General features: G+C 45.1%; 1 protein-coding gene across 2 annotated transcripts in view; it reads left to right on the plus strand.

The window, feature by feature from the left end:
* Positions 1-27747, plus strand: part of KIAA2012 (KIAA2012 ortholog) — a 116311-nt gene that overhangs the window by 13580 nt on the left and 74984 nt on the right. Inside the window, exons 3-12 of one of the 2 annotated variants that reach the window (XM_033429870.2) lie at positions 465-624; positions 2688-2843; positions 6621-6763; positions 7958-8141; positions 8747-8889; positions 11413-11581; positions 14890-15039; positions 18679-18839; positions 21032-21035; positions 21267-21377. In XM_033429870.2, the coding sequence (XP_033285761.2) occupies positions 465-624; positions 2688-2843; positions 6621-6763; positions 7958-8141; positions 8747-8889; positions 11413-11581; positions 14890-15039; positions 18679-18839; positions 21032-21035; positions 21267-21377 (1381 nt within the window). Of the gene's footprint in view, positions 1-464; positions 625-2687; positions 2844-6620; positions 6764-7957; positions 8142-8746; positions 8890-11412; positions 11582-14889; positions 15040-18678; positions 18850-21031; positions 21036-21266; positions 21378-27747 lie in introns of both variants that reach the window. The other variant, XM_033429862.2, reaches the window with a different exon arrangement.

Here is a 27747-nt window from a genome sequence, read left to right on the forward strand (position 1 = left end):
GCAGAGCCAGATGTTTTCAAAATGCCATGCTCCTCGTGAACACGGACAGAGTTTGTCTGTCCCATTATTCATATTGCAAACATTGAATGCTGATGCTGATTTGTCGACCTGGCTTTCTCATACGGGGCCACTTTTTAAGATACTAAAATGATTTCCACAGGCTGACCTAAATGATGTGTTTTCTTTTGAGGCTCTTTATCCTTTTCTGGTGTTCTATCTCAAGATGGGATCTGGTATTTCTCATTTCTCCTTCTCCTTCCAACTGCAAATCCACAGGGGCCTTTCAGAGCTTTGCTTGGTGGGCTCTTGGTTTATGTCTGTTGGCCGAGGCATCCGTTTCTGGTGCCTTCCAGCACCTTCCGGGAGTCTCCCGGATTACTGATGAGGATTGTGCTAGCCAGCCTGTATCACTGGGAGGCTCCCAGCTCAGCAGCCATGCTGTTTCCTGACTGGTGTCCCCACAGAGAGAGCAGGACAGAGCATGGCAGCCATACCTCCACTTCCGAAGCCAACCAGAGAGCCAGGGCCTACGGCGGATCCAGCCTGGGTATTCAGCCAAGAGATACCTCCGCGGCCTCCTGCGGACGTGGCCCCCTGACACCATGTACAGGCTCCAATGTGCAGGTCAGTGGGGACGTGGGAGGAGGTGCACCTTGAGCCTCCCCGCCTCGCATTCTGGTGTGAGAGTGTGTTTTCCATCAAGGTCTGAAACAGCAGAATTTCAGGCCCAATTCTGTGTTAATTGTGCCGTCGCACCTTTCGCCCGTCAGCTTCCCCCACGTGTGCGGAGGGAGTGCAGCCTGAAGTCTTGCCTTCCCTCTACTGCCTCTCAACAGTCTCACGCTCTGCATCCCAAGCAGAACGTGCATCCCAAGCTTCCCCATGCAGAGACTCCAGATCCTCCAGTGCAATCCCAATCTTTTACAAGGGAAGGAGAAAGAGGCCCAGAGGGGCAAAGTCATTTGTCCAAGGTCATTCAGCCAAAAGCAAAGCTGAAACCAGAAGCCAGATCCTCCCCACACCCCAGGTGCCACCCTCTTCCCAATATCCCCTACTTCCCCTTCAGAGGGACCTCAGATCCCCCAGGACGTAGAAATGTTAGGCCTCCTCCTCAAAGAAGGTGGCTCTCCAGCACAACCCACCCAGGAGTGAGACGGACACCCTACTGCTGAACAGAGACCCCAAACACACTCTGTAATGGCTTAAAAATAAAAACAGGCAATGGCTGGGAATTAGAGTTGCCAGATTTAGCGCCTACACACGTGCACATACACACAGAGGCACGCACAAAAAAGTTACACTTGTAATATTTGGTACATATTCCTACTAAAAAAGTATTCATTGTTTATCTGAAATTCAATTTTAACTGGACATCCCATAGTTTATTTGGCAAACCTACTGGGGAAGAGAGGGGAGAGCAGTAGGATTTGCCAGTGGCTACTCAGCTAGCTGCCACCTCTTCAGCACCAACGAACAGACGGGACCAGAGGAAAACTGCCTTTCTTCTTGCTTCACAGGTTTACTTCGGGAAAGGAGAGAAAACAGCTCTCTCCTCAGTAAGTGATGACTTGAAGGAAAATGAGAGATGTGGGTTTGTCCAGTAACTGGTTTGCCCCTCACGGCGGACCCATGGTTCCAGGCAGTTCCATTTATCTAACACTTGTGAGAAAGAGCCTCTTAACCAGAGATATGTTTATTGTTGGGTGGGGCGGAGGGCAGAGCAGGCCACTGCCCCATGGCCCAAGCCCAACGTCTTCAAGGAGGAGAGCCCCTCTTAACATCAAAAAATGTCTCAGACCCTTCTGTGAAAGTCATGTAGCTACAATGTGTGGTTTAAGGAAAGGTCCATGTGTACGTGCATTCTTGGGCCTCTTGCCATAATTCCTCATCAAAGGCCTTCTTGAGGGTGAGACTCTCAAGCTGGAGGAGCAAAGACAATACTGGGATTTGAGATCATTGGCCCAGTGGACTCTGCCACCCCCTTCCTTCACATCTCAGAGCTCACCACCTTTGTGATGCTGGTATGTTCCCATCTTTCCACTCCTATGATAAATCCTCGCCACCCTTTAGGCACACATCTTCTACAAAGGCTTCTCTGACAAATCCAGCCAATGTTGAGCTCCTCATTTTCTGGCCTTATATAACACTGACACTCGGGACCACACACACAGAGCAGAGGAGAGCTTTGTCTCTCCAACAGACTATTAGTGCCTTTAAAAAGGACCCATGTCTGGTTTCTCTGTATCCACCCTACTGCCCAGTAGAGGTGGGACCATTGATAAGCCCTCAATAAATACTTATAAAATGGATTGAAAATCATGGGGGTTGCAGAAGCAAGCAGGATATATCCAGGAGAAACCTTTAGATTTCCTCCCGAGGCAGGAGGTGCCTTTTAGCCAACCCCAAAGAAGCAGCCATGTTTCTTCCACGAGGGGGACCCAATTCCTGGGAATGGTGGAGCGGAAGAAGTACATATGTGGCACAGGACCAGAGGCACCCAAGACACTAGACAGAGAACGCTCTACGGCTTCTATCTGACTTTTTAATCTCTCGCATCTTCTAATTGTCTTCCTTAATGGACAATGTCCAAAACTAAGACTAATGCAAGTGGGGAACCCTGTAGTTATCACCAAGACGTCTAGACTGGCAACCATTACTTCTACCAATAACTCCTGACCTACCTTCAGGATACATCAAGGATTCTGTCCTGCTCCAGGAAAGTCAACTTAATGTACCAAAGAATCTCAGGCCACAACAGGATCTTTCAGGTGTACCCCCCAAATACCATCTCCTGCCTGTCTTCCCTCCATTTTGGATTCAACCAGGAAAATCTTTGGAACAAGGTATATGTTGATTTTATCAAACCAGACCTCAAATACTTGGATTTTTAACAGCTTAAAATGAAGTTTTCCAAAGTAAGGTCTAGGGATTCTGGGTTTCATTGTCCTCATCTGTAAAATGAGGGAGTTAGTCTAGACCAGCACCATCCAATAGTACCTTCTGCAATGATGGAATGTTTTATACATATATATATATTTTTATACATATACGTGTGTATATATATACATGTATGTATATGTATGTATACATGCATATATGTATATATGTGTGTGTGTGTGTGTATATATATATATATATATGCTGTCCAATTCCAATATAGTAGCCATCAGCCACATGTGGCTATTGAGCTCTTGAAATGTAGGTAGTGTGACTGTGAAAATGAGTTTTTAAATTTTATTTACTTTAATTAATTTACATCTAAGTAGCCACATGTGGCTAATGGCTACTGTATTGGACAGTGCATATCTAGAGTCTAGATTTTAGACGATTTCTTATGTCTTTTTCACTCTAACACTCTTTAACCTGTGGCTTTGTGGCAATATCATAAGAAAAAATACAGGCTTTGGAGCCAGAAATCTGGCTGTTCTGCAATGGCTGTTCTGTCTCTTACTAGATGTCAGATCTTGAGCCAATCACTCAACCTCTTTGAGCTTGTTTGCTTATCTCTGTAATGGACATAACAAGGCCTACCTCGTTACTGCACAGAAAATTATTGTGAGCTGTCTGTAAGCTGTTCAGTACTATGGAGGTTCTACCTGTCAATATTATTCTTGGGAACTTGAAGCATTAAAAGAGCCAGATTTGCTTTGCTAAGGGAGATGGGGAAAGATGACTGGATAAAGATGACTGGGCAAAGAATAGGGTCTTGACTACTACCAGAGTTTTTGAGAAACGAGAAGGAAAGGACAAGAGCCTAACATAATATAAAGTTAATTTTTCTGAAATGAAAAAGGAATTTTCCAGAAACAATAGTCCAGAAACAAACCAAGCCCTGTACTTGCAAAAGGATCTAGTCAGGATAAGTAGAGAATCTGATCTATCAAGTGGAGTGGAGAACATGGCAGGTTCTCAGAGCCTGGTGCCATAAACATGCCTACCATATACCTCCCTTGAGTCTAGATTCCATTATCAAGGAATTTTGGTCATAACCTTGTCCAGTAGTTCATCTATGGGAAACATGCTGGTCAGGCAATTGTATTTCTCTTTGTAATTATACCCCGGTCTATACATCAGTCTCTATGCACTTTGCTAATGTGGGTCAACATCCCTGAGACCAGTGATTCTGAGGCACTGATGAGATCAAGTTTCTGGGCCATCCATGTCCTAAGAGTAGTGAACTCACCCAGTAATCCTCCTGTGCTGGAACCTTCTGCCCTTCCCCAGGTGGTACCCCACCACGCCATTGCCTAATGCCTTCTTGCTTCAAAAATTCTACTGTCTCCAGTTAATATCCTTAGACTTTGATGCCCTAAGATCTAAAAATACTGGACTGTGGACTATAGTACTTCCATTGGAGGGTGGATCAACACTGCACACCTAAGGAATCAAGTGACTTCCCTAATTGATGCCATATACGGAGGAGCTGTCACAATCAGGCAGAAACAGAGAGGCAATATTAAATAGTGATTAAACACGTGCCCATTAGCACCAGATTCTAAGCCATGTGACCTCTCTGGGCCTCAGTTTCCTCATTTATAAAATGAAGGTGACCCTACCCACCTATACCTCACAGGATTGGATGTGGGACTTAAACGGGATAATGCAGTATCTGGCTCATAGCAAGTGCTCAGTAAATGTTAGTTATAGACCTCCCTACCTTGTGTTTTTTAAGCATAATTGTAATGCCCAATTGCCCATGATCACAGGGACCAAAAATCAACTTGTAAGGAAGGAAAAATAGCTCAGAGACTATAGCCTGAACCCTGACTGATGGTTTATTTGTTTTAACTTTATCTCCCCTTGGTCTCCCTCTCCTTGCCAGACACTGTATTGGAGAAAGTAGCAAAAGTCCTGGCTGCAAATCTCAGATCCCCCAACAATGTGATGTTGGCTAAGTCACTTATGCTTTGTGCATCCTTAGTTTGCTCATCTGTAAAATGGTAGTAGTGGTGTCTGCGTTCCACTCTCTCTGGGTTGTTGTAAAAAAACATAGGAGAAGACACAGGTAAAAAAGCTCTCTAAGAGCTCTAAATTACTACCCCCATGCACACTATTTGGGTAATCTGAACCCATATTTGAGTTAGAGAGAGACCAAGTTGTGTGGTCTCCTTTCAACAACTGAAACTTCCAATACCTTGCTTGCAAACCTGTTTCTGTTAAGCATAGATAAATGAGCCAGAGATGATGTTTACTGAGAAGGATCTTGGTTTCCCTCACATAGATTGAGTCATATATTCAATATCACCTGGGATACAGCCAAAGGGAAGAATGCCCCTCTATATCCTCCCGCCCCAGAGCACCCTGCCCCAACTTAGCCAGTCTGCCATATAATACCGTTCAGCAGGTGAGTGGCCATTTGGCCAGAGTTTCACTTCCTCTACCCTCAGAAATGTACTCGGCTCCCTGGTGAATCTGACCAGAAAGGATGGCCCTGAAGGCCAGCTTGACCCCAAAGGATCATTCTAGAACACACAGAAAGGTCTTTAGTGCTCCATCCTATATGAAGTTGAGGCTTTCTTGGGAGCAGGCCTAACGTGGCCCTGGGCCACCCCAGATTCAGGGATTCCCTGGGTCACTAAAACCTGAGCAGTCCCCCTGAACCTACACCTGAGTCTGCATCTGCCCCACCAACACTCTCAGCATCGGCTCAGACCCAAAGTAGCCTTCAGGAGCCAATGGGCAGAGGAAGGGGAGCTGCAGGGAGGGAGTGGTCCCACAGATAAGCACTTGGCTCTTGACCCAATGACACCAAGGATGAGAATGATGTAAGGAATGACAAGGGCTGGGGAGTATGGGGGACAGTGAGGCTGGCTGGGAGCCTCCAGAAGCCCAGCGCTCCAACATACACAGAGCCCCTGAGGGCTTCCAGCGCCTCTGGTTGAAAGACAGCCCCATTGTTCCAGGGAGCTGCAAGCAGAGAGTGGAGGTGTTGCTAAAGCGGCTCCAAACAAGGAAAGTTTGCCAGACTGTTTCAGCAATAAATCTACCTTGAGTAAGTGATGAAAATAGCTGCAGGACCCTTTAAACCATCGATGAAAGATTTGTTAACTATGCTGGAGTCATCTGTTGACTCAGATCCTTCCTGAGGGTTACACAGACAGGGTAAGTGCAGATTGCTAAGCAGTGCACTTGCCTGAGTTTTTCTACAAGTAAATGAACAGCAGACATCCCAGGAAATCAAATGCTTCAGACTGAGCATCTCAGTGACAATAGAGCGGGGCTGCAGGTCACCCCACCATCATCACACCTCTGTTATCCCCTAGTCCCTCACAGTTTACAAAGGGGTGTCATATTCATGATCTTATTTGAGCCCCAGACAACTCTGCAAGGAAGCGAGAGCAAGAAATCAGTATCCCCATTTTACAGATGAGGAAACTGAGTCCATGAAACAAAGACTCAACCTTGAGCCTCCTGACTCTTAAAGCAGTTCTGTTCCACTGACCTGGCTGCCACTTCTGTGGAGGCACTAGCAGAAATACAGTAATAAGGAGGGACGAGGAACAAGGGCCTTGATCGACACTTTTGCTCAGAAAAGCAAGAAGGAAGGCAGTTTGGAAGCAGCTAACAGCATCATACCTATCTCTGGGCTTGTGAAGTTGACACACTGTTCACCTTTGCAGGTCAGCAGGGCCTGCATGAAGGGGAAGCTGGGGTTGGTGGACACATGGACCTGGGCTCTGTAGCCAAGAACCATGGCAGCCAGGGGACTTGCTTGCCACCACTCAGGAAGCAGCCCTGGCAGGAAGATGAAACACAGGCAGAGGTACCATTTCTAATGGGGTCCCCTCTGTCACTCTTCTTCTAACTTTAGAGATAATGCTCCCTCCCTTCACCATTTCTTGGGGTCCTCCAGAGAAGAGAAGAGTACTTTGAGCCTACTGACCCCTGTTTCCCAAAGTGTCACCTGTGGAACCCTAGCATTGCCAGATGCTCCATGCAAAAAAAGGGTTTCTTGGCCAAATACATTTGGGAAATGTCCTCCTCCCAGAGAGTCACAGTGCACATTTGACCATGGACCATAGGTAGTTCTATAGGTAAAGTGGCTGGTTTAGCTTTAACTCATGGTTTTCCAATCTTACTTAACCACAGATCCTCCCTACACTCTTCACCCCATCTAGGCAGCTCTAGTCTTCTCTAGAAAAAAGAGCTTTTTGGCCTTAGAGTTGGAAAAGCCTTGTTTTGAGTTCTGCATCTTGCTAGCTGTGGTGACTAACTTAACTAACTTTGAACCTGAATTACCTCTCTTGTAAAATGGAGCTGTTATCATACATACCTCCCAAGGTTGCTATAAGGATTAAATAAGTTAAAATGTAAAAATGCTTTCTAAACTCTAAGGCCTGTGTGTGTGTGTGTGTGTGTGTGTGTGTGTGTGTGTGTGTACAAGGTGACAGTGGTTCAGAGAAACGTAGACAACACGTGCTCCTATCTTGAATAAACATGTATGACTTACAAGCAGGTCACAGGCCAATGAAACAGGAAAGGGGGAGAAGAGAAGTACCACCTAGTGGGAGAGAAGAGACATTTTATGATGGATAAAGACAATGATACTAGCGTGAATATACTTAATGCAGAACTATACACTTAAAAATGGTTAAAATGATAAATTTTATGTTATGTATATTTTACTACAATAAAAAAAAGTTTGCCAAAAAGAAAAGACAGTGATACTAATGCTTGATTTTTAAATTTTTCATTTTGATTTTTAAATTTTTTGCAAGAAAGCACTATATGTCAGGCATGGTTAAATGTCATTCTCTCTATCACCAATAATAAAATGTTTTATTATAATAAACATCATGAAATATCTTGCCATTATAACCATGTTTTTCTTCCCAGGCTGCTAAGGAGATTTCATCCTTGGAACCACCAGTCTAGCCACAAGGTCTGACTGTTATAGGAACCTGCTCTGTTCCTTTACAAAACCTGTTTTCAGGAATGCGTATCTGTCCTTCCCTAGGACACGTCAAAAGGGAATCACCGTTGCATCCACGCTTCAAAGGAAAGCCACCATGAAAAAACACAGCAAACCTCCAGGAGGGCCCTTGGGCATGCCCGCATCGATCATTCTTGGCTCCTGCGTGACAAATCCCACACGACATTCTATGGATACGCCTTCCCCAACAGGAAGGCAGATCTCAGCGGTAAGAAGCCAAATATCTTGCTTGTTGATCTCGGTAAACCTGATCCTGCAGAGAGCACCGAGGCAGGCTGAGTGTCACTTCCTCATGCCAGTCACCTTAGAAAATAACTGCCAAAGTCCAGCTGGAGGTAGGAATGAGACCAGTCCTCAACCGCACACATTCCGCAGTCAGACTGCCTGCGCTCCAATTACCCCCACTTACTAACGGTGACCTTGGGCAAGTTATTTAATCTTACCGAGGCTTCGTTTCCTCATCTGTAGAATGGGAATAATAATAATACCTCCATAAGGCTATTATGGGGATTCAGTTAATGCATATAAAATTCTTTGCATGATTCTTGTCCCATAGTTAACACTTAATACATAGTAACTATTATGATGATCATTATTATTCTCCCTATCACCTGACTCAACCAACAAGAACCCAACCAGATAACGAGATTAGGGCTCCCTGAAGCTACCTCAGCCAAAGCCATGGCTGTCTGAGTGCCTCGGCACTCTGTTTGCCTCTCTTCCCATTAACACAAAAGCGATAAAAGTTGAAAGTCAACTGTCCATCCCCACCCCGGCAACTAATAAGTTCTTGTTCCCATCCTGTTTCTACAGACAAACAAGAGAATGTGAAACTCCACCAGGGCAGAAGCAGCCACTTGTTCCAGGAGCCTCCTGCTGAAAGATGTCTTTTCCCTCCTGTAGCATCTGCCACGGGCTCAGGAAAAAACACATCTGGAGAAGCGAGAAGGAAAAAGGTTGTGTGTGTGTGTGTGTGTGTGTGTGTGTGTGTGTGTGCTTTTAAGCATGCGCGCGCTTAAAAGATTAATCTCAATCTAGGAATGAGGTGACTCAAAGGGATGTCTCAGAGAACAGGCCTTACTTGCTTCTGAGCTCACCGGGTGGAGCTGGACTAAAGCGGTAATAATTTACTAAATGTTGAAAATAGTGAAGTACAGGAAATTTCAGCTGCCCCCGATTAAAGCGTTATGGTGTCAACCAAACTTTCTGGTGCCAACAGAATCCCTTTTCCTGTTAAGGGGCTGAGGTTTATCTGTAAGCGTGTAAGGACAGAATTTGAGTTTGTAAGCAGCTGACCCACTTCAACCTCAAAATGCTGGAACCCAGAAATGGTTTTGCTTAATTTGAGGGTCTGTCACCTTTGAAAATGTAGGATAAATTTTGCAGGTTTATCAACCCCCTTCAGAAGTCAGGTACACCTTCCTTAAAGACGTCCTTCGCCGTCTCTGGCCTGGTCCTGCCTTGAAATTCTGTGTGGGTCTTCAGTTTGGTTGGGGGGCACCTGTGCTGAGTGGGAATGAGCAGCGACTCTGGAATGTTCTGCCCGTGGCAGCTGTGTTACTTGAGCCAGTGGCTCACCACTCTGAGCTATAGTGACCTCCTCTGTGCACACAGATAATAATGCCAGCCTCACAGGGCTGATGGAAGGATGAAAGGAGATGAAGCATTTATGTGAAAGTATCTTGTGTCCAACTGGAAACAACAGCAGTGTTAGTTCATGGTGGGGATTCGTACCATCTGAAGTGGTCCTGAGGAGCCATGGGCACACCAGGTGGTCCTGGTGCCAGTGAGGGAGGTCGTTTTCAGTCTATTCAGGATTTTCTCAGATTTTCCATGTCTAAGCTGATCTAAACCTTTCCATTCATACCAGAAGGGCATCTGTCTTCCAGGTTCCTTTGAACCAGGAGTAAACAGCAGGCCTGACCTGCCAGGGTCACTCAGGCCTAAGGAAAGCCCTCAATCTCACACCCAGTTCAGCCCAGAACCGAGCCAGGCTCAGAGGACAGGAGTCCCTTCCCTCAACCCATGTATATGATTTAGCAGAGGAAAGCAATATTTTCCACTATATTAAAACTCTGTAAATTTTTAATTACAATAGAGAAATTAAGGCTTGGCTTATCAGCCATACCTCACACAAACCATTTGAGTTTCCACATAGATTTCCCAATGCAAACCTTGTCAAACAAAATACACAAGGTCAGTATTCAGAAGAGGGCAGTTGGTGGGCAGCCGGCACCTGGACAGTGGAGGTCTCCAGGGACATAAATACACTATGTGCATGTGTTGGGTTAATCATTTTCTTAACGTCTCATAATTATACATATTACCCTGAATATATTTGGGTGAATTTCCTTCCTCATTCAACTCTAAACACGTTAGGATACTTGTGTGTGTTTCGGATCTTTTTTCTTTTTGAACACTAAAAAAGTGAGAGACGTTTTTATTCTTCCTCCTGTGAAACTGAAGTCCCTGAAACCCAGCACACGTATACATTTCATAGAACCAAGTTCGTATGTTAAAAGCTGCAAACTAAAAGGAGAAATTTTCAGCAACTTCTGAATAATTGGAAACAGGAGACTAAGTACTACCCATAGCTCCTTTCTCTCTCTCTCTCTCTCTCTCTCTCTCACTCTCTCCCCATATACATATACACTTACACCACACACACACATATGTTTTGGGGTTTTTTGGACATAAAAAAACTGGGTTACAGTTGTGGCTGATCCTGACACACAGTGATTTTTTTTCTAGCTATGTTCCTATTACAGACGTGTGGAGACAGCTAGGTATTCTGCTAGTGGCAAGATTAGGTATTAAACCCTAATGAAAGAAGAGTCTTCTCTCAAAGAAATATCATAGAAAAAAGCCTAGCTCCAAACACTGTTGTAGCGACATATAATTAACTCATTTAATCCTCATGGCAATTTATGAGGTGGGAAGTATGATTGCCCCCATTTTACAGAGGAAGAAATTGAAGCTTAGAGAGATGACATGAGGAAAGCAAACACAAATGTGTATTCCTACTTTCTGCCCTTTCTTACCTACAGGTTTGCACAGTCCACAATCTGAGCCATATTTTTTTCTCTTAACGACACAAGCCAAGATTTCTCCTTCTCCGGACATGGAAGTCTCAGCTCTATCATTTTAATCTGGCTCAGTTTCCCGACTGCAAGAGAAAGACTGTATTTCCTCACAAAGGCTCTTGAATTTACCACATTTATACTTCTCAGAGCAATCAGAGGCTAGGTTAATGGGTGCATAACCACGTTCCCATGAAGCAAAGCAGCCCTACTCTAGTGGGTTGACCGGTTTCCAGGTCTGTCAGCTTTATCTCCCAGCCCTGGGTACAGAAGCGACATTACACTCAGCAGCTTCTGATGCTGGAGATTCAGTAAGATACAATGTCATTTATCCCTTGCAGGCAGCAGGATTTAGATACCTGCCAGATGGGGGTGTGTTTGTTTTTACATTTTCTCCAGGCACCAAAGGCTTTGAAATCACCTCCTATCTCAGAGGAATCATCCAGAGTCCTGGACCCCCTGAGGAGTCAACTTAAAGCCAATAAGCCCCCAGCAGAGCTCTTCATCTTCCCCATGAAGATTCATTTCCATACCCAACACCCCCCAAAAGGAAAGGCACGAAGAAGAGGTAGGTCCCTGTGACTCGGTCTCCTGAGGGAACCCGGCAGGCCAGGAAGGATTGGGGTGTGGGTCCCGCTAACGCAGCCCTCTCCTAAATCGTGGCTGACACTCTTCAGGGTCACCCCCTTGAGAGAACTTTTTTTTAAAGAAAGAAAAAGGATAAGTCTACAAGTAGCTCTCTTCTGGTCATACTCAACTCAATTTTTAAGATATTTATTGAGTCCTCGTCAAGCAGAGCATTTTGCTAAACTGTGGAAGAAAATGGAAGTCAGCCATACACATAAATTAAGTCCAATGCACCGTAGATGTTATAAAGGTGCAAGAATTTTCAGGCAGCTTACAACAAATAAATGCAATACATTAAGAAGGACAAATAAAATTGAAATTGAAAAAATAAAACACCTGGTTAAAAAGAGTAGAGAAATAGATGTTATCAGACACCTGGGATGAATTCATTGCTTTTGGTAAGCACTGGATTTAGATGAGTTACCTGGCAGCCAAGATAAAGAGGATATTTGGATCTTTGGACCTTTGCTTTATAAAAGAAAGATAAAGGTTTGTCTGAAGAGCCATTTTCCTGATTTTTTGTAATTTATTTTATTGAGGTATAGTTTATTTACATTGTTGTGTTAATTTCTACTGTACAGCAAAGTGATTCAGTTATACATATATATATACATTCCTTTTCATATTCTTTTCCATTACGGTTTATCACAGGATACTGACTATAGTTCCCTGTGCTGTATAGTAGGATCTTGTTGTTTAATCTGTATTATCATATAATATACAAACCTGTATATCATAGTTTACACCTGCTCATTCCAAACTCCCCGTCCTTCCTTTCCCCACTGCCCTCCCCCTTGGCAACCGCAAGTCTGTTCTCTATGTCTGTGAGTCTGTTCCATTTTCCTGATTTTGAATTAGGTACCATTATTATGTAATGTTAGATGATTTCTACAATCCTTATCAGGGAAGAGATTTTGAGCTTCTAAGCAAAGTGCTAAGAGAGTACAGGTAAGGGAGAGAGCAATTCCAACTGGGACTTAGAAAGGCTTTTTGAAAGAGGCTTCTGAATGACCGCTCAGCTCACCCTGCACCCTGCACAAGGAGAAATTCTTTCTGACCTTCCCAAGCCATTCCACATTCTTGCCCCTGGGACTTTTCTGGGCAAGCCGAGGCAAAAGGCAACTCTCTAAACAGCTGACTCCAATTTTGAAGAAGTCCTAGTTCTGAGCTTTCTAGAAACTTCAGCAAAAACGGCCACTGATTTCTCAGTTTTTGCTCTATGGCTGTTTGGAATTCTCACTATGAAGAAGAATGTCTGTTAATCTTAAAAGACCAGTCAATGGAAGGGGTCATAAGGGAACTTTCTGAAGTGATGAAAATGTTCGAAATCTTGGTTGGTTGCATGGATATATACATTTGTCAAAACTCATTGAACTGTACACTTAAGATCTGCACATTTCAGTCCGTAGATTTTAACTTTCAGAAAAAAATTACTTAGCTCCTTAAAAAAAACCACATAGTATTACAGTATTTTTAAATGTAGGTTTTTCTTATTATTCAGGTATGATGAGGCCAATAGAGATCAGGAGACAACTGCCAGTGAAAAGATAGTCTGTTACAGTTCGCAAGAGGAGAGAGCATGCCATGCCCCTCGAGGCCACATGGAGAAGAACCAGGGTCAGCTAGGAAGCAGAAGGGCTGGCTGAGTGGGGGTGGGGGGGCGTGTGGGATGGGCAAGAGTCTTTATTGCATTTTTGGCAGGAAGGAATGGGCAAGGCAGGGCAACCAGGCTAAGCCGGTTTGGCATTGGCTAGTTTGAAAAGTTTGGGCAGGCTCTGTGCATCAGGGCTGTCCCTGGTTGTCTGGTACCTGGCCCTGGGGTCATTAAGGCAGGGGGATAGTGGCCTGGAAGTGTTAAGGAGGTCATGGCTGGGGAGGGGGGGTGGGGCTCTAGATTGATTGGTTTCCATATGAAATGTACACTTGCAGGTGGTCCTTTACAGTCTCTAGGAACTGGCTAGCCCTGGGAGGGACAGCCTCCCCAGGGTGAGTAAGGTCCCAGATGTCAAAACACTAGAATAAAAAGATATGCTTACTGATTCACTTTGCTGTACACCTGAAACTAACACAACATTGTAAATCAACTATACTCCAATTAAAAAAAAAAAAAGACATGCTTAATATACACAAAGACAGGCCTATTTGCAGGATTTGGTTAAATCCTGATTATCTCCCATGATGACCCTGGAAGGAAGGTCACCAGGCCATCATGGACCAGATTCTTAAACCTATTAGATCCATTGAGCTTGCCAACACACTGACAAATGAAAAATAGGAATAAAATATACAGAAAGTGAATCCATTGAGTTCTTCCTTCTTTTGTATGTCAGTGAGGACTCCTTCAGTAACAGGTGTTAGAAGCCTAACTCAAACTCTCGTAAGCAAAAAAAGAAATGTATTCACTCATGTAATTGGATAGTGCAAGGACCAGCCAACTCCAGGCTCAGCTGGATCCAGGCCTCAGAAAATGTCCTCTGGGCACTATTTGTCTGAGTCTCTCAGCTCTGTTAGCCTTTCCTCTCAAGCACGTTGTCCCCATGTGGCGGTAAAGATGGCCTCCTGCAATTCCATGACAACTTGTTAACCCCGGTAGAAAGGATGTGCCTCTTGGACTTCCCTGGTGGCGCAGTGGTTAAGAATCCACCTGCCAGTGCAGGGGACACAGGTTCGAGTCCTGGTCTGGGAAGATCCCACATGCCGCGGAGCAACCAAGCCCGTGTGCCACAACTACTGAGCCTGCGCTCTAGAGCCCACTAGCCACAACTACTGAGCCCATGCACCACAACTACTGAAGCCCCCGCACCTAGAGCCCGTGCTCCACAACAAGAGAAGCCATGGTAATAAGAAGCCCATGCACCGCAAGGAAAGTAGCCCCCACTCACTGCAACTAGAGAAAGCCTGTGCTCAGCAACAAAGACCCAACGCAGCCAAAAATAAATAAATGAATAAATAAATTTATTTTTAAAAAGAGAGGATAATGCCTCTTAAAAGCTCTTGCAAAAAGTACCAAAATTGCCTGTGATTGGCCAGGCTTGGGCTATGTGCCCACCCCGGACCCAGTCACAGTGGCTAAAGCAATGAGGTGCTCTCGTTAGCCAGGCTTCAGTCACTTGCCCATCCCTGGAGTCAGGGAACGGACCACCCAAACCACATGGTTTGAGTGAGAGAAAGATGGGTCCCCAAAAAGAAGAGAGAGCTGGCAAAAACCACAGATGTCTACTACAACTTGGCTTTCTCTTTGTCTCCTAGGTGCTCCTGTTTCTGAGTCAGCACCAGAAACAGAAGAAGAGTCCAGGCCTTTATGGAGGCCTCCCCCGAAGCAGGTGCCCCTGAAAAGGCCAAGGGAATTAACAGTACATCTCCCAGTAGACACAGGGAGGGACACACTCTTGCCTCAAGGTAGCTATTCCTTCCCTCCAGCAACCCACAGGGATCTCAATCCAAAGGAGAGCCAGGCAAGACACATCAGGGTCCTCAGCCATAAAAAGGAGGCTAGAGGGACTTCCCTGGTGAAGCAGCGGTTAAGAATACGCCTCCCAATGCAGGGGACACGAGTTCGAGCCCTGATCTAGGAAGATCCCACATGCTGTGGAGCAACTAAGCCCGTGCACCACAACTACTGAGCCTGTGCAGTACAGCCCGCGAGCCACAACTGTGGAGCCCGTGCTCGTAGAGCCCGTGCTCTGCAACAAGAGAAGCCACTGCAATGAGAAGCCCACGCACCACAACTCATCACAACTAGAGAAAGCCCGCGCTCAGCAACGAAGACCCAACGCAGCCAAAAATAAATTAATTAATTTTTTTAATAAAAGAGGCTAGAAGGGAGGCCACTCCTCCCCGGCCACTTGAAGATGGCTTCTGCTCAGGCAGCAGCTGGTTTAACCAAAGTGCTGCAGTGAAACCAACTTCCTGTCTAGCTCACAAGTTACTTACTCACTAAATCAAACCCCCTACTAGTATTTCCTGGTTGCAGATGTAAAACAGCACCAAACTTACTACATATTTGCTGCACGCTCTATAGTTTCTCCCATGTTTTTAACCAATGGAATTTCATTTCTAATCTATTTGGGACTATTCATGAGAAGTTCATAATATCAACAAAAGGCATCACTCCAGTTTTTCAAAACATCTGAAATTATACATATGAGTGCATCAAAGTGTATATTTTTATGTGTTGATAGGTTGGAAACAATGGGCCATATTTAGAAAGCTCTATATTTTCACAAAACTGAAGCTCCTTCCCCAAGGGCAAGATGACGGTATCACAAATGCTAGGTGATCTCTGAGTGGTGGTAATCAGAAGAAGTAGAAGGATGAACATTCGTATTTAAGGAGTTCTTCCTCAGTGACAGGCACCGGCCTCAGGTTTTAACACATCTTATCTCATTTACTTCTCACAACAGTCCTACCCTCATTTCACAGATCAGAAATCTGAAGCCCTGGGAGATGAGTGACTTGTTTGAGGTCACACAATTATAAGTGGCCTCGCTGGGCTTGGAGCTGAGGCCTTCCAGTGTCAGAATCTGTGCTCTTATTCATTATACTGCACGGCCTCTCAGAATAAAAAAAATTAAAAAAAATGAACCCAGGTCAGGATGTTCTTGAGACATTTCCATTTTGAGAACGTCCTTTGATTATTGAGGCAGGGGCTTGATATCTCTTAAGTGAGAGTTAATCATCCTAAAGACTTTGAAGTTTTTTTTAAAAAAAAAAATCCACATATGGGGACTTCCCCAGTGGTCCATTGGTTAAGAATCCGCCTTCCAATGCAGGGGACGTGGGTTAGATCCCTGGTCAGGGGACTAAGATCCCACATGCCGCGGGGCAACTAAGCCTGCGCGCTCTAAAGCCCGCGTGGCACAACTAGAGAGAAGCCCATGTCGCAATGAAGATCCCGCGTGCTGCAACTAAGACCCGATGCAACCAAATAAATAATAAATAAATAAATAATATATATATTTTTTAATCCTCATATGGCAAGGGTCACTCTGCGTGCAGACAGGTAAGAAAGCAGCTTTGCCCCTGTGCACCACAACGTCAGGGGCACCGCCTGAGCCACCAGGAGGGATGGGCAACACCAGGGAATTTCATCTTTGGTGCTGCTCTCCTCACACTGTCCTCCACTTGTTTTGAGCTGCCATGTCCACTGGGGACCCAGTGTCTAGAGCCTGTCCATCCTCTGCTACCCTGCCAGGAGGAAGCTGGGCTAAGAAGTCCCTGGTAGCTTGGTTAGTTCAGTGTGTGATTCAACTGGGTAGTAGATTCATTTAAAAAAAAAAAGGTCTGAAGAGGCAAGATTTTCATGGCAATCTTTCTCACACAGGGGTCCCTGGAGCAAGGGTGTTTAGAACTAGCGAGTGGGACTCCCATCGCCCCAGAGGTTGCACAGACCCATTTACGTGCTTAGCTCTGGATTGTTTCACTTCTCATATCATAAAAATGAAGGCAGACTTTTTATACGCACATACACACATACATATTTTATTTTATTGCTGAACCATCCGAGACTAAACTGCAGACTTTGTACATTTCATCCCTTATCAGCACGTATCTCCCAAGAGCAAGGATATTCTCCTTGTAACCACAGTACAATTATCACATTCAAGAAAATTAACATTGATGTAATACTCTTTTCTAATATATAGTCCACATTCAAATTTCTCTAATTACACCAGTAATATTCCTTACAGTTGTTTTTTTTTCCCCCAATCAATCCAGGATTTCACTCAGAATCATACATTGTATTTAACTGTCACATCTCTTTAGAATCTTTTCATCTAGAACACTTCCCCAGTCTCATTTTTCATGACACTGACATTTTTTTTTTTTTTTTTTTTTTTTTTTTTCAGTATGCGGGCCTCTCACTGCTGTGGCCTCTCCCGCTGCGGAGCACAGGCTCAGCGGCCATGGCTCACGGGCCCAGCCGCTCCGCGGCATGTGGGATCCTCCCGGACCGGGGCACGAACCCGCGTCCCCTGCATCGGCAGGCGGACTCTCAACCTCTGCGCCACCAGGGAAGCCCGACACTGACATTTTTGAAGAGTTTAGGCTAGTTGCTTTACAGAATTATCCTCAATTTAGGTTTGTTTCCTCATGATTAGATTCAGATCAAACATTTGTGGCAAGAATGGCATGTCGGTGATGTTGCTTCTCCGTGCATTACATCAAGGGACACAAAATATCCCTTTATATTAATTCCCTTTGTTATAAGTTGTTCCATTATAAGTGATGTTAAATTTCATTATTTGGTTAAAGAGATGTCTTTCTCCATTGTTAAGACACCTCTTCCCTTTGTAAATAAGTAGCTTGTGATACTTGGAGACTGTGTGTGAAGCCAGCCTTTAAACACAAACACCAAGAGTGTGTTGAACATGAAATAAAGACCACTCTCTCTGAGATTAAGACAAGGCCCCAATCACTTTTAGATTACCCTCTAAAAATTAGGTTTTGCCCTCCCTAGAGCAGCTCCTAGAGCAGAGCCTGTTCTGGGAAAGAGTGAGAGAAAGAACAAAGATGGAGGTCAAGACATGCTTTGCGTTTATCATCCATCCTGTTACCCTCTAACTACCATCTAGAAGGGGCTACTTTGTACTTTATGACCTGGAGGAGCCCTGAGATCACTGGTTCTGCTTAGAAAAATTGCTTTGTGGTTGGAACTCTGTAGCCAATAGTCCCATGAGCTTTAACGCTGGGGTCTCCCCAGTTAGGGAAGGACCTTGCAGCCTCCCTAGTCTATCTCTTATCTCAGGAGCCCATCAATAGGATGAGGATAACAACAACCACTGTTCAGTTCCTCCCAGTTCTTGGAGGTTCCCCAACAGTAGGGCTGCTATTCTAGCCAAGATAATCCCACCTTGGCTGTGGGAGATACCCAGCCTCTGCTCCTTAGCAGGGCTGGAAAAGAGACAAACTTGAGAATGAGGGGAATAAGTGATCCTAGACACTAGGAGGCGCATCAACAGAATTAGAAAAGAGGGTCCTTCACTTTCTTACTGATCCAAATTCTCACTCGTACTTTTTCTCCTTTTGCTTTTGAAGAGGATGATGCTCCACCCCAGGCTGGCACTCCACCACTGTCCCTGACGGAAGGAAGAAAAGGTCCAGAGAGCCAGAGGGGCCTGGACAGCCCCAGGACACCAGGCCACAGCAGCCCCATGGGCCCCCTACACGTGAGACGGGCCGGCGGGGCACTCCCAGCAGTAGGACAAGGTAATCGCTCCCGGGGTGCACGGATGCACCCTCTTGGCTTGTCTGTGGCTCTGGGCTCATTTTAATCATCCTCCAGGGCCACACATAAGCTGTCTGAAAGCCACCCCATGGAAAAAAGGAAATCAGCAGTGTTTCCAATGCTGTCAGTGGGATTAACGGTCACCATGCATATTCCTCAAGAGTCAGTACATGTTTTAAGGGTTTTCTGCACCAACAGGCACTGCCAAGCTGTTCTGTGCTTTCCTCGCTCCCGGCAGCAGCGTGTGATGACACAGCTCCCTGCGCTCATCAGGGAGACTCGCTACTGGGTTTACCAGGCATTCTCAACACCGAGCCATAACCCTGCATGGGGCAAGGGAGCCTGGGGACGCTGCCAACAGGAAGAGTCCCCGGGGAGGAGTCACCCTCCGGCCCAGGGGCAGAGCCTGAGGCCTGTGCGCAGAGAGAAAAGGACTCTGGATTTCTACTGAAGGATGAGGCAGGCAGGGCCACACCCTCTATGACTTAGCCCCACTCAGAGTTCTTATCCTTAAGAGCCAACAGTCCAGGAGGAAACTAAGACAGTGCAATAACAGCTTCCATGGGGGCTTTGATCTAAATGCAGCACATAAAGCAAAAGTTGCTTAGGGTCCAAATTACCCCTGAAAATCCCTTAGGGAGGGGCCATGCTGGAGACCAACAAACCATTTTCTAGAAAGTGCAGCCCAATCAGCTGTTCCTCCCTCATCGGATGATGGGTGGCTTTCTCTGATTGAGCACCAGATGAAGGAGCTGGTGTGTGTTTGGGTGCCAGACAATGTGAACAAAGTATCTCTGTTAACAGCAGAATCACACTCAGGGCCTAGAGAAGCTCACACTCGAGAGGAATGTGGCAACTGAGAGCTACCAAGAAGACAACAGATACCACAGCTTTCGTCCCATCCCAGGCTCGCTCAGAGACAGATGCCTCACTATTTAAATCCTGCTCGCTTGCACTCCCCCTGCCTCGACCCAAGCATTTATTTATATTTGAAGCCTTGTAAGCATAAATTCAGTACATGGATCAATAATTCCATATGTGCTTGCAGCTCCTCTGTTTAAGGCTGGAATGGTCAAAGTCAAATTCTCTCTCTCTCTCTCTCTCTCTCTCTCTCTCTCTCTCCCCAAAGAAACTTACAAACTATTTCCAAATGGAACCTTTCTCTTACAACCTCCTCCCTTTTATATTTGCATGGCAATGATGCTCTCTTAATTTTGAGCTAATGAACTGAACTTTAGGTACAGTAGTGTCACCACCAAGGGTATTCCTAGGAGGTTGCATTGCCCAGAACAAATCACACCAAACACACACACACACACACACACACACACACACCCCAAATTAGACACCCTTACAAAAGGAGAACCTGATTAGAATGAATGCCAGGGCTGTGACTATGATGAATGCAGCCTGAAGCCTCAAGTGTGTAGGCTGAGTGTGTGTAAATGAATGTGTGTATGGGGGCACACGTGTGTCTTAGGGTATGTGTGTGCTTATATAGCTATGGGAGTACATGTGTATACTTGTGTGCTCGTGTATGTATGTGTGATTATGCAGGCATGCAGGTCTGCCTGCAAACAAGTACACATGTGTTGCTGTGTGTCCTTCCTCATGTGTGATACATGTGTGTCCTTGCAGGCACACCTGCATATATGTGCGTGCCTTGTGAGTGTGTATATATGTACGTGTGAGTGCACACCTTGGTGTAAGTATGTGTGTTTCCGTGTGTGTGTGATGCCTCTGCGTATATGTGTGTTTACACACTTGTAAGCATCCACTGTGGCTGATTGCCAGCTCTACTCCTGACCTTTTTGCCTTGGAAATGGGGAAGGTAAAGTTATAGAAACACCCTCCATATTTCTAAGCAACTGAGAGAAATAGAGCTTCCTTCTCCTCCTTGGCCTCAGCCCCTTGGAGTCACTAAGCAGTCCCAGCACTTGAACCACAGGGCACAGCTGTGCCGCTGAGTACTGCACAAAGGCGTGTGACAGAGCAGGAAGCAGAGGCTGGAACCACCGAGCCCTGAGCCCAGGAGCTGGGCTGCACACACTTGGAGGATGGGGCTCCCTTTCCTTCACACAAGGTGCCCCCTCCAGGTTCACCTTGTCCCTGGAGGGCTGCCTGAAACCAGAGGATTCCCCCTTTTCTAGACCTTCACAGAAGGCACGTCGTAGGCTGTGGCAGCCCCGCCCTGTTCATCCCACACTGACTCCAGATGATGGGGCGTGAACCCTGGCCCTGCTATGCCGAATCCCGGGAGTGGGGCTGGTCCTGCACCCTGGCAAGCACCTGAGCACACCGGCATCTGCCCGCTGGGGATTCAGGGAGCACAGTCCAGGTTCAGCCTCCCTCCCCTGCACTGGTGCTAACACTGCCTATGTTTGTGCTTATTTTCAAGAAAAGTCCAGAGACCCCACACTGGGACACTTCTTGCTGGGTCCAAATGGAGAAAACAGCTGCCTGTCCCTCCCAAGGCCTACCCAAACCGAGGAGCTTCTGTCGGGTGAAGGTAAGATGATACATCCCAGGTCAGCCTCGCTTTCTTGGGGGAAGATTTTACCTGCAGCTTCCAAAACTCCCCAGCAGCAGAGACATCATTAAAAACAGATGCAAGTCAACCAGTTTCTCCCCTCTCGCTGAACCCAGGGATGCTTCTGTAACTCAGACACAATAACCCAATGTCTGCATAGCAAGTTTGCTCTTGCTGGAGCATCTGGAGAGAGACGTTCCCATGGAATGGCTTGGAGGAGGCCTAATGTGCCGTGCTGATGTCTTGATGAGGATGATAAAGCCCTCTTGGTATTTGCCCAAACTAAACACTGCCTTTTCTCTTCTTTCCAACCACCCTCCAGAGGTGGAGGTGGCTAATTGGTAATCCAATCAGTTATCCTCGTTATGTGTATTGGTTCATTACTGCGAATCATCTGGCTCCTGACAGATAATCAAGGCAGTTTCCGAAAACCCTTCTGGCATGTTCACTTTTTGGAAAAGGGACGCTGGCTCTGGGCAATAACCATCTTGCAAAGGAAGAAAAAAATGAAGTCAGAGGGTGATGAGTGTCAACCACCCAGGAACCATCATGATGCGTATGCATGAGTCGTACAGCCAGCAGGCCTCTTAATGAGGGAGATTAAAATCTGCACTCGTTTGGTGGGTGATGTCATGACTGCCTCAACAAAAAGAACATGGAATCAGAGCCAGGAGATTTGAGTAGCCCTGGCTTGTCCTCTATGTTGTCAGATGACTTTGGGTCAACCCTTCATTGTGTCCAAGGTTCCTCCTCTCCTTCGAAATAAGGGGATCGACTCCACCACCAGCAGCTATGGACTATTGCTGCATTTTATGTGTTGTGTCTGTTGCTGTGGAAGTAGCCATTTAGTACATGGATTTCCAGAAACCAGAATGCATTCGGTTCCAAATCCAGCATTAAAGAACTTCCATCACCACTTGGGCTGTCCCATGATATGAGTATAAAAATAACTTGGTTCTGAACTGGCGGAAGCAGGAGTGAGACAGGTGGAGGCCACTGTCACTGTGACACAGCTGGTACAACAGCTGGAACGCAAACACGATTCTGTTCACCTGCTACACATTTGTCCACTCTCTTCCAAGAGAAATAGCTCCCCTTTGGGCAAAGCAAAAGCCAGAAGCAGAAGAGGAAATATTTAAGTTACATGTTTAAGTTTGTTGTCATCTCGTCAGCATCATGTTTCAGTCACTTCGGCATCCTCCGCACTTAGCACAGTTCCTGACACAAACAGAGCAGGATCACAGTAAATGTTCATTGAAAATCTTTCAATAATTTCCACACAAAAGAAAGAGAGAAATGAAATTTATGCTGAATAAATCGAGACTTGCCTGCCATCTTGTCTTAGTCCCATGAACAATGTATTTAATCCTACTTGCCTCTCAAACCTAAAGGCATTCACTGTGAGCTTGTTGAATAAATGAACAAATGAGTCATCCGTCAATCAGTCAATGGCCTCTCTCTAGCCTGTCCTCCATATACAGCTGCTGGACCTCCAGTCTCGACCATGATTGCATAGGGCCCTGGGAGGCAGGCAGAACCTTAACCCACATCTCCCTACAGGCCCAGCTTTCTAAGAGTCTCTGTTAATGGGAAAGCCCTGTTTTGTTTTGCTTTGGGAAGCAGGATACTGAAAAACATTTTCAACTCCTGCAAAGGATTTGCTCCACCCACACCAAATTCTTTGCAGCTGTTTGTTCAAATGTATCTTGATAAAAAAAAAAAAAAAAAAAAAAATGTATCTTGATCACCATCCCCACCCTACTCTTCCAGTCTCATCTCCCACTATATTCAGGCCCACCCTTTTCTCATCTGTCTGATGGCCCAAACATTCAGTCTTCCTTCTCTTATCTCCCAGCCTTTGCCCAAGCTGCCCTCAAATATTTAGAATCATTTTAAGTTCCAGGGGAAGGTTCATCTTTTCCGGGATATTTTCCTCAATAAATCCACTTCATCTCACTGAACTGCTACGATGTAGTTTTCATCCATTTCTCTCTCTCAATCCCACTTTTGTGATTACTGTATTTATATGCATCCGTTTGTTGTTTAGCTCCCAAATATATTAGAAGAGTCCTAGAGATCCTCTTATCTTTATAATATGTCCAAGAAATGCGTGGACAGAATACCCCAGGTGCCATAAAGGAAAGTTTGGGGGGGGGGGATCATAGTTGTTGTTTTTTAATTTAAAAAAATCTTGGGTTAAAGTGGAAATATGATCTGTCTGATCATTCTGAGACTTTCAGACTCTGCCAGCATCTACTTGGAAATAAATTCTTAAGCAATTAGATCATGATATCTTGCTTTCAGATAGCATAGAAGAATGAGTATAAACCTTCAGAAGAATAAAAAAAAGATGTGAAGACTTGAGCTGGAATTCGACCCTCTTGGTCACGTTGGGATATTGCAACACTTAGAAAATTCAAAGGCTTAAGAAAGGAAAATTTAACTTGGAAGGATACAAGTCAAAACATTGGAACATTGGAGTTGCTTATCCTTGATTCAAATCCTTCATCTATTCTCCTAGTCACAGTGGCAGCAACAGAAGTTTTCTTTCAGAAGTTCTTTTATTCAGAAGTTCTTTATTGCAAGAAGCTCAAGAATGTCTGTGCCAGTGGTTCGGTTTGGGACTCCAGGTCCCATGCAAATTTAAATTCTTCATCTCTTTCAGAGTTTCCAGTTGACACCTGCTCTTGTCCTAAAAGGATTTTTACCCCCAAAACTTGCCTTGTTTTTTGGTCATTTAATTAGCATCGTTCTCTCTTGCAACTCTTTCTTGGTATGGTGGTTTTAAAATATGTCTACAAATTCTTTGACACTTGTTCTTTCAAAAGGGGTAGCCCAATTCTCCTCCCCTTGAGTGTGTGCTGGACATAGTGGCTCACTTCTGATAAATATAGAATATGACAGAAGTGACAGTGTGTGACTTCTGAGATGGTCCAACCCCAGGGAAACCTCCAGATGACTGCATCCCTGATTGGCATTGTGACTGCAGCCTCACAAGAGACTGCACCGGAATCACAGGCCTAAGCCCCTCCCAGATTCCCATAGAAACTATGTGAGATATAGTAAAGGTTTATTGCTTTAAGTCACTAGATTTGGGCGTAATTTGTTTTCATAATAGATAATATACTGGTGTCATTTCCTGATGGTCTACACTTTGGTAAACAGAAAAATGAAGGGTCCAAGAATATCCCAGCTGATCTCAAAACACTGATTATTTGGGGGCAAACGTATGCTAAGTGGTTGACTTTCTCTGTGTTCTCCCCATTTTGTCATTTGTGATAATGTTGGTTGTGGGGACTCACGGGTAAAAGGATCCTTCCATGTTGGTGGGATATTTGACAAAGTATGATTTTCCTTGAGTAGCCTTTCTCTCAGCAGCTGTTGCTTTAGTGAAGATGCCTAGAGATTTAAAAGTGAAGAAGCCCAGGGCTTCCCTGGTGGCGCAGTGATTAAGAATCCGCCTGCCAATGCAGGGGACAGGGATTCGAGCCCTGGTCTGGGAAGATCCCACATGCAGTGGAGGAACTAAGCCCGTGAGCCACAACTACTGAGCCTGCGCTCTAGAGCCCGCGAGCCACAACTACTGAGCCCGTGTGCCACAACTACTGAAGCCCACGCACCTAGAGCCCATGCTCCCAACAAGAGAAGCCACCGCAATGAGAAGCATGTGCAGCGCAACGAAGAGTAGCCCCTGCTCATCGCAACTAGAGAAAGCCTGCCTGCAGCAACAAAGACCCAACGCAGCCAAAAATAAAATAAATAAAATAAAATAAAATAATTTTTTTAAAAAATGAAGAAGTCCATTAGATGAGACAGCATGAAGAAGAAGAAAGAACTTTGGACTAAATATCCAAAGTCTTGGGTTTTATTCTCAGCTCTACCACCCTGATTTCTGTGATCATTGGCAAATAAATCTACTGCTTTGGAGCTCAGCTTCTCCATATGGAAAAAGAGGAACTGGGATTAGATCCAACCCTCCCAGTGTATATCCCATAGAACTCCAAGTCCTCAGAAGGTTACCAGGCGTTCTGTTAAAAAAAAAAAAAAAGTTCTGAGGCCAAATAAGTTGGAAACCAGTAAGCTAAAGCGAAGCACATTCCTTACTGCAGGAGCCTCTGCTGTGTTAACATGGATTATGGTTCCTCAAGATGAGGACATGCAATGTTTCCCAAACTTATTTGACCACTGAATTCTTTCTTGTTTTTAGTAAAGCATTATGTGCATCTAACTAGTTTTTGGAACACACTTTGGAAAATACTAAACATTACTTCTAAGGTTCTTTCCAGTTGTAATGCTGTATGTTACTAAATAACCCCCTTTCCCAAGGAGACTCTCTCCGTAGAGCAGTTCTGTTGTCTAAGTCCTGAAGCAGGATCTCAGTCATTCAATAATTCATGCCTGTTCTTGCTTTCATTTTCCAAACATCAGTTCTGAATCACTGAGTCCACAATCCCTCCATCTCCAGGTAAAAAGAAGTAGAGGAAGGTAGGAGGAAGCCTGGGTGGCAATAAGGCCCTTTGGCCCAATCAGTGTTTGTTAATGATCCATACGCAATCATGTTGGTGGATTTACCAGTTCTCAGATGTTGAAATAAAGAATAACACGGCTGGATATGGTCGCTTGGTACCCAGCATTTCCTTCCAGTGCCCTCCTGTACTGCAAAGGCTGGAAGGCTAAAAACTACATTTCCCAGATAACCTTTGCAGTTAGGGGGTGGGATGCAGATGCAGTTCTGCCAAATAGATGCATTTGCATGAGATTTGAAGGGCAGGAGTGAGGCAAAGGCACTTTGGCTACTTACCCTGGCAAGCGAGCTCGTGAAGACTGTCAAGAGGCAGTTGCTGCAGCAACTCTGTAAGCACCAAGTTCTCTATAGTAGCTCCATTTCTTCTTAAAATACCTTGGTGGTTTCTGTTCTCCACTGAGTCCTGACCCATATACTCTCCTCCCCTTGCAGAAGTTATGGGGGATTCCCACGAGGCTCGGCATGGGGCTAATTTGGGTCTGTCACATGGACCACAGGGCAGTGATAGCTCTGTTTGTCAGTACTTCAGAGGGAAGCGGGGTTCTTTCCCTCACCACAGTGAACCCAGCACCGCATCAGCAGCCCACATTGGAAGGTGTTCTGATGGCCACCTGCAGAGAGCCACTAAAAACCACTGGGGAGTCTTCTTTCCTTTGACAGAAACCTCTCATGATTCCTACAAGTACAAAGACTCCCCTCCCTCGTATTTGGCTGAAAATGTGATATTATCGCCACTTTATGCCTTCCAAAGAAGAAAAATGTCAAAAATAATAGTTCTCTTTGAATCCGCTGAAAATTCCTTTTTTTTAAGAAAAAAGTCAATATGAAGTGTTGAAGAATATTTAATTCCTCTTTATTTTTTGCACATGTACATATATTGTTTCTTACAGAGCCTGTAAAGCTGTAAATTCTACCTCCCTCGCATTTTTTCTGTTCCAGAGAACCTTAGAGTTGAGATGGAATGTAGGCAACACCTTCATCAGCATTTAAGCAGGGGAAGCATTTTATCAGACAGACTTTCTGAGGACACCTATAGATAAAATGGATAAAAGCAGAGCTGCCTGGTTAAAGTAGGGATGGTCTGACTGTGTCCCCCAACAACTTCTTCAGAGCCCAGCTAATTCTTTCCCTCCTGAAATGATTCCTGGCTGTGGGGTCTATGCAGTCACTAGAACTATGAGACCACAGTTTGAAAACTCTCCTTTTATGGATAAGGAAACTGAGGCCCAGAGAGGTACGGTGACTTGCTCAAAGTCACACAGCTTCTATGCGGCAAACCTAAGGCTCAAACCCAGATCTTCCTGCACCTACTTAGGCCAAAGCTCTTCTCACTAGAACTTACTGCCTCTAGGCCCTCTTGTCCAGGTTTCTAGGCTGCAGTCCCACCTTCATTGTACCATCTCACCTGACCACCTCAGCCCACATTGATTGCTACTATCTTAGGTCAGCAGTAATTCTTACTACCTGGGTCTCTCACCAGGCACTCCCTTACTTCCTCTACCTTTTTTACTCTTTTTCTTCATCCTCCTCCAAGATCTCCTATGGATAGATCCCCCTCCTCGACTTCTGAATATCCCAGAGAACATCATAGTTACTCCCAGAACGTTGCCCATAAATATTGATTGAAACTGTCAGTAGCAAAGACTTACTTGTTCCCCAATATCCATTTTTCCATTACTCCTGTTATTAGCAGAATCCCCTACCCTGAAGTTTAGTTGAACACACGGCTACTTGGCTAGAAATTATATTTCCCAGCCTTCCTTGCAGCCAGGTATGGTCATATAACTGATGTGGCTGATGAAATGTGAACAGAAGTAACTTGTG

The sequence above is a fragment of the Orcinus orca genome, chromosome 7 (assembly GCF_937001465.1).
Source record: "Orcinus orca chromosome 7, mOrcOrc1.1, whole genome shotgun sequence".
In the NCBI taxonomy this organism is placed as follows: Eukaryota; Metazoa; Chordata; class Mammalia; order Artiodactyla; family Delphinidae; genus Orcinus; species Orcinus orca.